Source organism: Clupea harengus, chromosome 14, assembly GCF_900700415.2.
Source record: "Clupea harengus chromosome 14, Ch_v2.0.2, whole genome shotgun sequence".
Taxonomy (NCBI): domain Eukaryota; kingdom Metazoa; phylum Chordata; class Actinopteri; order Clupeiformes; family Clupeidae; genus Clupea; species Clupea harengus.
Window position 1 is genome coordinate 481,995 of NC_045165.1, and position 14,481 is coordinate 496,475.

The window sequence follows — 14,481 nt, forward strand, 5'->3', positions numbered from 1 at the left end:
TCAATCTTTAGTGCGGACATGGGCTGCATTCAATTTCCATGTCTGGTGTAGCCATTCTCATTGTTTACAACGGATTAGAACTCTGCTAGTGTCTGCACCGTGTCCGCAGGGCAAAATTTCCACCCTGGTGTAGCCGCAGAAGGCAGAAAGTTGTGGGTGACGACAATGATTTGTCAAATTTTCGGGAAAGTTGCGGTGATGTGTTATAATTGCAACGTCGTGCTGAATTCGCTGTGAATCGTTGAATTTGCATGAATTGGTGCGATCCCAACATCGCGAAATCATGGAGAGGCTGGCTAATGTTAACGGGCTAAAAGAACAATTGATTAACTTAGCTTCAGCCCTTACAACGAACGGGGCCCAGACCGGGCCCACACACACAAACAAAATCACTCATACACACACACACACACACACACACGCACACACACACCACACATACACACACACACACACACCACACACACACACACACACCCACACACCACACTCACACACACACACACACACACACACACACACACACACACACATACACACACACACACACACAGCCAAAATAATCTCATCCAAAGCGGAGCAGTATCTCAGCTTGGACTATTTTTACTTTCCACTTCTGAAGGGACAAACGCTTCACCAACGTCTTCAAGTTCAAGTGCCACGACTGTGTCCTCATCCACATCCGAAGGGACAAGCACAGCTCCTGAAGTCACACACACATCATCTTCAGAAACTTCTCCAACTTCAAGTACCACGACTGTGTCGACATCCACATCCGAAGGGCCAAGTATAACTGCTCAAGTCACAGACACAACAGCTTCTCCAACGTCTACAAGTTCAATTCCCCCGACTGAGTTGACATCAGTGACAAGCGCAACTGACAGAGTCACTGAACCAACAGCTTCACCAACGTCTACAAGTTCAATTCCCCCGACTGAGCCAATATCCACTTCTGAAGTGACAAGCGCAACTGAAGGAGTCACTGACCCAACAGCTTCAAGTTCAATTCCCCCAACTGAGTCGACATCACCTTCTGAAGTGACAAGCGCAACTGACGGAGTCACTGAACCAACGTCTACAAGTTCAATTCCCCCGACTGAGTCGACATCACCTTCTGAAGTGACAAGCGCAACTGACCCAACGTCTCCAAGTTCAATTCCCCCGACTGAGTCGACGTCACCTTCTGAAGTGACGAGCGCAACTGACGGAGTCACTGACCCAACAGCTTCAAGTTCAATTCCCCCGACTGAGTCGACATCACCTTCTGAAGTGACAAGCGCAACTGACGGAGTCACTGAGCCAACCGCTTCAAGTTCAATTCCCCCGACTGAGTCGACATCAGTGACAAGCGCAACTGACGGAGTCACTGAGCCAACAGCTTTACCAACGTCTTCTGAAGTGACGAGCGCAACTGACGGAGTCACTGAGCCAACAGCTTCAAGTTCAAATCCCCCGACTGAGTCGACATCACCTTCTGAAGTGACGAGCACAACTGACGGAGTCACTGAGCCAACAGCTTCAAGTTCAAATCCTCCGACTGAGTCGACATCACCTTCTGAAGTGACAAGCGCAACTGACCCAACGTCTCCAAGTTCAAATCCACCGACTGAGTCGACATCAGTGACAAGCGCAACTGACGGAGTCACTGAACCAACAGCTTCAAGTTCAAATCCCCCGACTGGGTCGACATCACCTTCTGAAGTGACAAGCGCAACTGACCCAACGTCTCCAAGTTCAAATCCACCGACTGAGTCGACATCAGTGACAAGCGCAACTGACGGAGTCACTGAACCAACAGCTTCAAGTTCAATTCCCCCGACTGAGTCGACATCACCTTCTGAAGTGACAAGCGCAACTGACGGAGTCACTGAACCAACAGCTTCACCAACGTCTCCAAGTTCAATTCCCCCGACTGAGTCGACATCAGTGACAAGCGCAACTGACGGAGTCACTGAACCAACAGCTTCACCAACGTCTCCAAGTTCAAATCCCCCGACTGAGTCGACATCAGTGACAAGCGCAACTGACGGAGTCACTGAGCCAACAGCTTCAAGTTCAATTCCCCCGACTGAGTCGACATCAGTGACAAGCGCAACTGACGGAGTCACTGAGCCAACAGCTTCAAGTTCAAATCCCCCGACTGAGTCGACATCACCTTCTGAAGTGACGAGCACAACTGACGGAGTCACTGAGCCAACAGCTTCAAGTTCAAATCCTCCGACTGAGTCGACATCACCTTCTGAAGTGACAAGCGCAACTGACCCAACGTCTCCAAGTTCAAATCCACCGACTGAGTCGACATCAGTGACAAGCGCAACTGACGGAGTCACTGAACCAACAGCTTCAAGTTCAAATCCCCCGACTGGGTCGACATCACCTTCTGAAGTGACAAGCGCAACTGACCCAACGTCTCCAAGTTCAAATCCACTGACTGAGTCGACATCAGTGACAAGCGCAACTGACGGAGTCACTGAACCAACAGCTTCAAGTTCAATTCCCCCGACTGAGTCGACATCACCTTCTGAAGTGACGAGCGCAACTGACGGAGTCACTGAGCCAACAGCTTCAAGTTCAATTCCCCCGACTGAGTCGACATCACCTTCTGAAGTGACGAGCACAACTGACGGAGTCACTGAGCCAACAGCTTCAAGTTCAAATCCTCCGACTGAGTCGACATCACCTTCTGAAGTGACAAGCGCAACTGACCCAACGTCTCCAAGTTCAAATCCACCGACTGAGTCGACATCAGTGACAAGCGCAACTGACGGAGTCACTGAACCAACAGCTTCAAGTTCAAATCCCCCGACTGGGTCGACATCACCTTCTGAAGTGACAAGCGCAACTGACCCAACGTCTCCAAGTTCAAATCCACCGACTGAGTCGACATCAGTGACAAGCGCAACTGACGGAGTCACTGAACCAACAGCTTCAAGTTCAATTCCCCCGACTGAGTCGACATCACCTTCTGAAGTGACAAGCGCAACTGACGGAGTCACTGAACCAACAGCTTCACCAACGTCTCCAAGTTCAATTCCCCCGACTGAGTCGACATCAGTGACAAGCGCAACTGACGGAGTCACTGAACCAACAGCTTCACCAACGTCTCCAAGTTCAAATCCCCCGACTGAGTCGACATCAGTGACAAGCGCAACTGACGGAGTCACTGAGCCAACAGCTTCAAGTTCAAATCCCCCGACTGAGTCGACATCACCTTCTGAAGTGACGAGCACAACTGACGGAGTCACTGAGCCAACAGCTTCAAGTTCAAATCCTCCGACTGAGTCGACATCACCTTCTGAAGTGACAAGCGCAACTGACCCAACGTCTCCAAGTTCAAATCCACCGACTGAGTCGACATCAGTGACAAGCGCAACTGACGGAGTCACTGAACCAACAGCTTCAAGTTCAAATCCCCCGACTGGGTCGACATCACCTTCTGAAGTGACAAGCGCAACTGACCCAACGTCTCCAAGTTCAAATCCACTGACTGAGTCGACATCAGTGACAAGCGCAACTGACGGAGTCACTGAACCAACAGCTTCAAGTTCAATTCCCCCGACTGAGTCGACATCACCTTCTGAAGTGACAAGCGCAACTGACGGAGTCACTGAACCAACAGCTTCACCAACGTCTCCAAGTTCAATTCCCCCGACTGAGTCGACATCAGTGACAAGCGCAACTGACGGAGTCACTGAACCAACAGCTTCACCAACAGCTTCAAGTTCAATTCCCCCGACTGAGTCGACATCAGTGACAAGCGCAACTGATGGAGTCACTGAGCCAACAGCTTTACCAACGTCTCCAAGTTCAATTCCCCCGACTGAGTCGACATCACCTTCTGAAGTGACAAGCGCAACTGACGGAGTCACTGAACCAACAGCTTCAAGTTCAAATCCCCCGACTGAGTCGACATCACCTTCTGAAGTGACAAGCGCAACTGACGGAGTCACTAACCCAACGTCTCCATCAACACCAAAGGCTACGTCAACAACAGCACCAGTAGTCACGACATCAACAACTACATCAACAACAACACCAGTATCCACACCATTCCCAGCAAGCACTACACCAACATCAACACCAACTCCAGCAAATACAACACCAATTTCTACGTCCACAACAGCAACATCCACAATGTCGACATCATCACCAACTCCAACACTATCTCCAACACCAGTATCCACAACACCAACAACTACATCAACAACAACACCAGTAGTCACAACATCAACAACAGGACCAGTAGTCACGACATCAACAACTACATCAACAACAACACCAGTATCCACAACATCAACAACAACACCAGTATCCACAACTTCAACAACAACTTCTCCAAGTTCAAGTCCCACGACTGTGTCGTCATCCACATCCGAAGGGACAAGCACAACTGCTCAAGTCACAGAGACAACATCTTCAGCAACTTCTCCAAGTTCAAGTCCCACGACTGTCTCGACATCCACATCCAAAGTGACAAGCACAACTGTATCCACAACTTCAAAAACAACATCAACAACAACGAAGAAGCCCATCCAGTGTGAAAACGGTGGAACCCCAAACAAGGACAATCTATCTTGCCTGTGTCCTCCTCCTTTCACCGGTCGCACATGTGCAGTTATCAACAGCGTCATTTCTCCAGGTTGGTGTGGGTAACCCTAGCCCTTCATAAGAAAATAAAGACACACCTCTCCGAGTGTCTGGGATGGTTTATCTGATATGTTTTCATCTCTTTCAGAGACGCTCAACAGGAAAGTTCAGACAACAATTGAAGTTAAAGAGAGTTTCAAACCGGAACATGCAGATAAAGCTTCAAAGGAATATGAGGAGTTTTCCAAAAGGTTCAAAGACGAGGTGAGTGACCCGTAGTGAACTAGTAATAACCGTGGAGCTTGTGGGATGGACGTGGCCCTGAATCGGCCCACATGCGGGCCTGGATCTGGCTGAGATGGACCTCCTTCTTCCTGCCTGTCTGTGGGGATATTTCTGCAGTTCAGTTTCTACTCCGCTAATCAAACTTCTCCTCCCTCAGATGACACCCATATATAACAACACAGTGAAAAACTTCAAAGAAGTGGTTGACATCACTCTGAAGTAAGTTCAGGGACTTAACTAAGCATTTATGGTAAGGGGGGCTAAGTTATCACTAGGGGGTCTACTGATATATTTGAAGCACATTTATTGGGGGGGGGGGGCTTGGCATTACTTTTAGGGGGGTTAACCCTGCCTAAAACAAGCCTTGTGAAATCATCCTGCAGACTGGTTAAGTAATCTTGCAAACTTGTTAGTTAATCCTGCAAACTGGTTATATAATGTAATGCAAACTGCTAATCCTGCCTATTTCCCCTTTCAGCGCTGCCACAGGTGGTGCTTCCAGGACCAGAAGGACTTTGTTCAGTGGGATTTCTGTAAAAGATACGACCAGGTAAATATGATACCGGACAGAACAGCCTTTATGAAGTAATACTTAAAACAGAACATTAACCTCTTTGATTATGTTTTCTATGTGTCAGTAATATAAATGCTGAACACGATATCGTTGTGGAGGTTCCCAACGACAAAGAGTCTGAAGAGGCCCTTGATGAAACCCTTAAACAGGTTAAAGAGACTCTCGATGCTGTGGGAAAGTGTTCAACACCAGCTAACAATAAAGGTGATTCACATTCAACACCAGCTAACATTACAGGTGATTCACATTTGATTACAGAGAGAATGAGTTTGAGAGAGAAAAATTGTCTTCTTAGTTATGACACTGATTTCAAAAGATGTTTGATTTAAAGACTGAAGATCTGCAACATTTTGATGATGTTTACTGACTTTGTGCTTAAAATGGTGTTTTATTCTTCCTTTAAAGATTGTCCATCATTTGGAGTTGGAGAAGTCGAACCCCCGACGCCGGTGGCATTTGATGAAGACGGTGAGAACAGCAAAAACAAATATGTCTGCTAAATTTCAGTGCATAGAGCTGAGAGAAACACCTTCACTGCTTTCTCCTCCTCACAGCTTTCTGCAGGTCCAAGGTGGAGCCTGGTTTTGAGAAGTACTTTTCTCCCGTCAAGGTGGACGGGACGCTCACCTGCATCTCCCCATGTGAAGCAGCCCATCCTCAACCCAAAGGGTGCCAGAACGACGGCACCTGTGAGGTGTTAAGAGAGGGACCCACCTGCTAGTAAGAACCCCATGGAAATGTTATTGTTGTTACATGCAGTCTCTAATCCAATACTCAACCTCCTGGCAGTCCAGTCTGTGTGTGTGTGTGTGTGTGTGTGTGTGCTCAAAAACCCCTCCGTCTTGACACACAGTCTGCGGCTCGGACAGAGAGGGGTGTGTGTTGTTCCTCTGGCAGTCCAGTCTGTGTGTGTGTGTGTGTGTGTGTGCTCAAAAACCCCTCCGTCTTGACACACAGTCTGCGGCTCGGACAGAGAGGGGTGTGTGTGTGCTTAGTATGGTGACAGAGAGTGATGTGCTTAGTATGGTGACAGACAGGACCATAAATCTTTGTGTTTCTGAGTATGCGTGAGTAAAGTGATGGTTCTCCTCCAGCTGCAGACACACAGAGCAGAACTGGTACCTGGGCTCTGACTGTAGCTACCCCGTGCACAAGGTTGGGTTCTACGCCGGCCTAGGGGCGTGTGCTGCTCTGCTGGTGGCCTCAGTCGGCGTGCTGTCTGCTTGCGTCATACAGAAGCACAGGAAGCAGAATCGGTAAGGACCAATGCAGTGTGTGTGTGTGTGTGTGTCATTTTGTGTGTGTGTGTGTGTGTGTGTGTACGTCACTGTGTGTGTGTGTGTGTGTGTGTGTGTGTGTGCATTTGTGAATGTGCGTGTCACTGTGTATTTGTGTGTGTGTGTGTGTGTGTGTGTGTGTGTGTGTGTGTGTGTGTGTGTGTGTGTGTGTGTGTGCATGTGTGTGCGTATCACTGTGTACGAGCAGGTAACTCGTCTGTACCATCTCAATATGGTGTGATGAATTTCAGGGAGAATGACATGAAGAATGAGCTGGTGAATCAGTGGATGGAGGATGACTTTGAGTGGCCCACCTCTGGCAGAACATCACACACACCGTCAGCAGGTAAAGACCCGAACATCACACACACCGTCAGCAGGTAAAGACCAGAACATCACACACACCGTCAGCAGGTGAGGAGTAGAACATCACACACACCGCCAGCAGGTGAGGAGTAGAACATCACACACACCGTCAGCAGGTGAGGAGTAGAACATCACACACACCGTCAGCAGGTGAGGAGTAGAATATCACACACACCGTCAGCAGGTAAGGACCCGAACATCACACACACCGTCAGCAGGTAAAGACCAGAACATCACACACACCGTCAGCAGGTAAGGACCCAAACATCACACACACCGTCAGCAGGTGAGGAGTAGAACATCACACACACCGTCAGCAGGTGAGGAGTAGAACATCACACACACCGTCAGCAGGTGAGGAGTAGAACATCACACACACCGTCAGCAGGTAAGGACCCGAACATCACACACACCGTCAGCAGGTGATGACCTGAAGTTCCTCTGAATCCAGTGTGGCCTTGAGGAGGGAAGCAAACGTACATATGAAGAGAAGAAAGGGCTTATGAGGAATACATTCAATTCAATTTAATTCAATTCAATTCAATTCATAAAGCACCAAAACACTAGAATTGTCTCAAGGCGCTTTACAGAGCCCAGGGCTTGGACCCCCTTAGAGCAAGCACACACACACACACACACACACACACACACACACTTTACAGAGCCCAGGGCTTGGACCCCCTTAGAGCACACACACACACTCACACACACACACACACATACTCACACACACACACACACACACTCACACACACACTTTACAGACCTTAGAGCAAACACAATGGCAACAGGGGCAAGGATAATCAGGAAGGAACCTTAAGCACAACCACGACACATAAGGGGGGACCCATCTGCTTGAGGTCGGCTGGGAGGAGATAGGATTGTGTGGCAGAAGGGGAAGGGAAACAACAAGTGGTAGATGTACACACGTCATATACATACAAACATCATATGATATATACATGATACATACAAAAACAGCTTAGTGGGTTATACAGTGTGCTCATAGGGTTACTGTTACAGGGCTAAGAAGAGTAGGAACAGAAAAACATGTCGGTGGTGGCAATAATATATATTGCATATTAATGATAGCATAGGGTGTTGCTGGGTGCTTGAGCGCCGAGGGTTTCTACGGGTAGACCGGGTGGAGCGACTACAGCAGCGTCCCATAGCGAAAATAGTCTAGACTAGGAGAGAAAGAAAAGACAGAGTGAGTGGGTAGAGTTTGGCTGTCCATATGCGTAGATGAGGAGTAGTGGTGGTGAGGAGCAATGTTTCCACTTCCATCAGCAATTGGATCATGCTATAAAGGAGAGAAAACATTTATGTTAGAAGACATCAGATAAACAGATAAGGAAATACATTTAGGTAGTCAACTAACAGTAGGTAATATGGGCATTTTATCAGTATTAATATAGGCATTAGCAACGTGATATAAAAGGAGAAGGAGAGAGAGAGGCTGCCTGGGTAGGTGTATGGGAATATTATAAGCATTTAGTTTTGTTATGTTTAGTTATGGTTAACAGTGCCCAATTGGCTGGTGACAGCAGCAACACGAGCAGTATGCTGTACCCGGGATCCGTAATAAAGGCCCTCCTTCACGATACAACATTGTATCAAATTTTGGGGATTATACTGTATGTGTTTAGTTATGTTTAGTTTTGCTGGCTGGCTGGCCCAACAGGTGATGGGTTTTTGGACGCAATTATTTATGGCTATAGGATGCACTAAAGAGGAATGTCTTTAGTCTCGATTTGAGTATGGAAAGGGTGTCTGCATCTCGCATGGAGGCAGGGAGATTATTCCAGAGTAGAGGGGCTCGGTAGCTGAAGGCTCTGCCTCCTATTGTGTGTGTGTGTGAGGAGGGGGGCTCGGTAGCTGAAGGCTCTGCCTCCTATTGTGTGTGTGTGTGTGTGTGTGTGTGTGTGTGTGTGTGTGTGTGTGTGTGTGTGTGTGTTTGAGGATGGGGGCTCGGTAGCTGAAGGCTCTGCCTCCTATTGTGGTTTTGGATATTCTTGGAATTACAAGGAGGCCTGCACTCTGGGAACAAAGCGGTCCTGGAGGGCAATAGGGGACAACTAATTCCTTAAGGTAGTTTGGAGCCAAGTCGTTTAGGGCTTTGTATGTTAGCAGGAGTACTTTGAAATCAATTGTGCTTTTGACAGGGAGCCAATGCAGAGAGGCAAGTACAGGTGAGACATCTGTGTGATGGATGGAGACTAAACACACGTTAACAAAGCACTGCAGAAAAGGGGAAACTGCTTCTTCAAACCCTTCATTATGTCGTGATAGGATGTATACGTAGAATTGTTATTTTTGTTGTCAAAACTGAAACTAATGAAATGAAACACATTTTCTGTAAGTGTCTGGGTGATTAATGGTGATGTAAGTGAATGTGATGTGAGCGTGTGGTTGATTAATATGGTGAGCATGTGGTTGATTAATATGGTGAGTGTGTGGTTGATTAATATGGTGAGCGTGTGGTTGATTAATATGGTGTGAGCATGTGAGTGTTTAATGTAAATGTGTGTGTCAGTGATTATTGTAAATGTGTGTGTGGGTGATTATTGTAAATGTGTGTGTCAGTGATTAATGTAAATGTGTTTGTATTCCTCTCTATAGGGGCGAATGCCAACCCTGCCTATCAGAGTGGGAGTTTGTACACGCAGCAGGGACTGGGTCTGCCAGGCCTCCAGTCTAGGCCAGCACCGGGCCAGATGAGGGCCAGAACCGACCCACACTGGGCTCCCATACAGCAGGGCCCCTCGTACAGAACCGACCCACACTGGGCTTCCCCACAGCAGGTTCCCTCGTACAGAACCGACCCACACTGGGCTCCCCTACAGCAGGGCCCCTCATACAGATCCGCTCCTCCGGCCTACACTGGCCCTTCTCCCGTCTCCCTGCAGTACCAGGCAGCTCCACAGATCCCTCTGCACCACCTGCACAGCGTCCAACCAGTAAGTTCCCCACAGCGGGGACGCAGAACAACATATAGTTTAATATAGTTACTACTAATATTAATATAATATAATAGTTATTCAGTCAGCCAGGTCAATATTTATTATCTTAGTGTAAAGTAAGATGGTTTCAAGTTGGTGAGAGATGAAACCCTGGCTCTGTTTGATGACTAACTGTCATTGCTCCCTCTTTAGCTAACTAGCTCCCTCTTTAGCTAACTAGCTCCTTCTTTCTGTTTCTCTGTACAGATGCTAACTAGCTCCCTCTCTCCGTTTCTCTGCACAGATGCTAACTAGCTCCTTCTTTCTGTTTCTCTGCACAGATGCTAACTAGCTCCTTCTTTCTGTTTCTCTGTACAGATGCTAACTAGCTCCCTCTCTCTGTTTCTCTGCACAGATGCTAACTAGCTCCTTCTTTCTGTTTCTCTGCACAGATGCTAACTAGCTCCTTCTTTCTGTTTCTCTTCACAGATGTGGGATAGAATGCCCCAGCTACGCCTGTCTGTTCGGTCTTTTGACATTTAGCGTCTCTAGCTAACGGATCTGCTATGTCACAACTAATGGATCAAAGGCAATATCTCACCCACATCACAGCTAATGGATCAAAGGCAATATCTCACCCACGTCACAATTAATGGATCAAAGGCAATATCTCACCCAACAGTCAACAACAATACTGAAACTGCAGGTTGTCTTACCGTAGAAACCCTCGGCCCACATAAAGTATTTATTTATATAGCCATTCAGGGTCATTTCCCCTTTTATTTATCAATGAGTCGCCTGTGGCTTAGGTTGTTGACTTTTGTATTATTTTAAAATTTGACTTAATGTATGTTATGTCTGATGCTATATAATGTATTAGGACTTGTATTATTGAGGATCACCTGCTTAAATAAAAATGCATCATCTAAGAATCTGTATGTGAAGTGGAGTACGGTAGTGATCGAACTGTACCATAGAGTTTCACCACTAAGAATCTGTATGTGAAGTGGAGTACGGTAGTGATTGAACTGAACCATAGAGATCAACCACTAAGAATCTGTAGCTGTGTCTCAAACCGAGCACTTGTGCACTTCGAACACTGACTTTCAGTGCTTAGGGCGTTCACACTGACAGAACCAGCAGAATTCAGGGCCCTGAAAGTACCCGGATGGCGCACTGCAAACGGTAAGAAAATGCGATACTTGCAGTGCCGCCGCTCCCATAACGCCTCACACACACACACACACACACCTTCACCACCTCACACACACACACACACACACCTTCACCACCTCCAGTGCCGCCGCTCCCATAACGCGCACTACGCGCTGTGCGTAGGGCACCAACTCCTGTGGGGGCACCAAAAAATAGGCAACTGAAAAATCATCATAGTTATAATAATCATAATGCCGATATTATTTCAGTATAGAAATATTAGAGACCTTTTAGGAATGTATATCACAAAACAGGCAGAACAAGAGATATATTTAATTGCTTAAAAAAAGTTACGCTGGTGCCCCTCCCCCACAAAATACACACTCAACTTCCCAAGCTCGCCGTGGGTGCCCTTTCCTATCTCAGTGGCCTGACGAATTTTGACAGTAGGATAGGTCAACTTTTCGAAAATGGCCTCTAAAAGACAACAGGAGTCAGGGGCAGACAAAAGAAAGAGAAAGAAACTGCGAGATGATGCCCGTGCATCACTTTCAGGTAAGTCCATGTGTAATCATTGTTAAATACGGGAAATGTGCTGCTAATTTAATGGTTAACCTATGCATACACCTCGAACTAGCTGACGTTATTGCTAATGTTAGCACACTCAAATATGTTATAACTTAGGTGCAAGTAGAGTTGCCAAACGTCCCGAATTGTCCGGGACATCCCGATATATTATGGGTGATTTTGATTAAATTGACAGCTCCAGTCCCGTATTCCAATCACAGCCTTTTTTATTTGTATGATCCGTGAAAAGAGAAAAATATGACAGTTAAGTGTAATCTGTGCCCTGGAGACAAGCGCCTCTCAACTGCACTTGACTCCACAAGCATTTGTTACGCCAACACGAACAGGTGAAACTTGTAGCGAGAGATCATCATGTCTCGACTGAAGGACAGACTGCCCCAACTCAAATAGAGTATCTTAAATCACGATTAAATTGGAAGCTTGCACATTGACTACTGGTTGTTTTCATATTTCATATCAGCATTCTTTACACACAATGAACTGGTGTTAATATGTGTGAATATGAACTCATGAATATTAATTTGTTCATACGAAGTGTCACAGGCACCCATTATAATTGTAGAAGTTAAATCGAGGCGACTATAACATTAGCTAGATAACTAGCTATCATTTCATGCAAACGGAAATCTTCTATTTAAATCGTTTGTTCGGAAGTTTCCTTAGCTAGCTAACCATAGCCTTAGCTAGATAACCATAGCAACCAGGGATCACAACTTTAGCTGCAAAGTTATGGATCTGACAAGAGGTAAATAGCGCCCCCCCTTGACCCATCTAAAACAATGTTAAAACTGTGGCCAGGCAGTGAACTGCAACCAGTCTGAGTTACATAGGACAGGGGTTCTCAAACTTTTGCAAGCTGGGCCCCCCCAAAGCTGGTTAGGGGTAGTTGGGGCCCCCCCAGCGCGCGGCCCGCCGCCACCGCCCTCAACTACACCACCATATATAGATAGATAGATAGATAGATAGCATATTGTTATTGATAGGCCTGACATGTCAAGGTTAGGCTATTGTTAGGCCCATACAGATAATTATTATAACTATTTATTATTATTATTATTATTGTTATTATTATTATCAGTAATAGTAGGCCTATTAGTAGGCTATTCATTATTATCACCATCATTATGTTATTATTATTATAATTAATGATTATCGACCAATTATTATTATTGTATTATTATCATAATAATAATTAGTGTTATTATTGCTATCATTTGGATACTGTTATTATTATGGGCCTCTTGTGATCTTTACAAAAAAATCCTACAGGTCTGTCAATGTGAGACATAAGCCTGATTTGCACTGCAAAGGTCCTCAAATCTTGGGGCAATGTTTGACAAACATATCCTCAGGTCATCCTCGATCTGTGCGCGGTTGCGGTATTTAGTTTTGAGCGCAGTCAGTCTTGAAAAGCCTGCCTGGCACAAATATGTCGACGCGAAAAGGAGGGGCATTTTTAAGGCTATGTCGCAAAGCTGATCATTGCTATCCAGAATGACGAAATAGGGGAGATGCTTAAGTCTACTGTCACTCTTCAGCTGCTCTTTCATGTCTATTGACAGCTCGTCTGCTGAGCAGAGAAATGGATCTCGAACTTAGGCGAATGAACGGTAGTCCTCTTTGAAATAGGACCCAAACTGATTTCTGATATTCGGCGTGATACAGTGTCATTTGACATAGGTATTGCGCTGAGTTTAGCTCCTATTCTACACGTCTTGCGCGGCCGGCAAAATCAGTGTTTCGGAAATTGTATGGGGTCGGCCAAGCTTAGCGATTCTATGAGCAACTACATAAGATGCCTGCATACACTGCTTGGAGATGGTGGTTCGTTGTTGCTGGAGGCCATCACGTTCATGTTTAAAGAAGTCCACAGGCTTCTCTTTCTGACTTTTACGAATCAGAAACGTGTCCATAGTTGTGTTTGTTTGCTGATACAGTGTGTGTGAAGTTAATAAAGTTCTAATTTCAACGTCGTGTGTGGGTGTGAACGACACGAATAATGGATATGGATAAGGCTGTGCTAGGCAATGATTCCTAACAAAACTAACTGTACACAATGTAGACAGGGACAGCAAAAAATAGTATTCAAGTGCTGGTGTTTTATTTGTTGCAACACGGTGGATGATACAAAAATGTAAAGGTAGGTGTTAAGGAGAAAAGGGCTAGCTGCAGTTGGAAGAAGGTAGCTAGCTAGGCTAGCTCTCGGGCTACGAGCTTTTTCAAAAGACTGTGGAGCAAATTAATCCTTAGAATAGGCTACGAATAGACCCACTGCAAGCGCCGTAAGTTATTACTAAGGAAGGAGTGAATCTTTTAAAAGACTGTTTATAAAGCAATGAATATCTGAATGATACAGGAAACAAGAGAAATTGAACAAACTCTGCAGAGTGTCGTCTCAGGGTGAGCGCTTACCAATGCCTGCGGTTTTTTTTTTATACTCGGAAACTTATGTGCAACTCGCGTTCAAATGATAAAACTCCGTTTTGATTGGTGGATCAGGAGCAAAACCGTATTTGATTTGTTTGGGTCAGTCCAGCCCCTTGCATTTCGCCACTGAGGGAGCTTTCACTAACCAGTGACAGGTCGGCGGTAGTTCATTTTTTTCTCCGTCTGTGACATCGCGCCCCCCCTGGAGAGTGTTCGCGCCCCCCACTTTGAGAACCACTGACATAGGACGTTGAGACAGAGGCCCTGTTCGAAATGGGTT

At 46.2% G+C, this 14,481-nt stretch overlaps 2 protein-coding genes across 2 annotated transcripts in view; both read left to right on the forward strand.

Annotated features, from left to right (window-relative positions):
• LOC116223447 (mucin-5AC-like) overlaps positions 1-4,332 on the forward strand; it is a gene marked incomplete at its 3' end in the record, with an annotated part of 9,007 nt that extends 4,675 nt beyond the window's left edge. Inside the window, exons 2-3 of the mRNA XM_031580147.1 lie at positions 623-2,023; positions 3,515-4,332. Of these exons, the coding sequence (XP_031436007.1) occupies positions 623-2,023; positions 3,515-4,332 (2,219 nt within the window). The remainder of the gene's footprint in view (positions 1-622; positions 2,024-3,514) is intronic.
• Positions 4,333-4,375: 43 nt separating this feature from the next.
• LOC116223448 (mucin-3B-like) lies at positions 4,376-10,967 on the forward strand. Its single transcript, XM_031580148.2, has 11 exons — positions 4,376-4,639; positions 4,736-4,851; positions 5,030-5,091; positions 5,351-5,422; positions 5,511-5,650; positions 5,852-5,914; positions 6,001-6,166; positions 6,541-6,702; positions 6,975-7,069; positions 9,712-10,049; positions 10,521-10,967. The coding sequence occupies exons 3-11, from the start codon at positions 5,030-5,032 to the stop codon at positions 10,572-10,574; spliced, it is 1,152 nt and encodes a 383-aa protein (XP_031436008.1). The 5' UTR covers positions 4,376-4,639; positions 4,736-4,851; the 3' UTR covers positions 10,575-10,967.
• Positions 10,968-14,481: the final 3,514 nt, after the last annotated feature.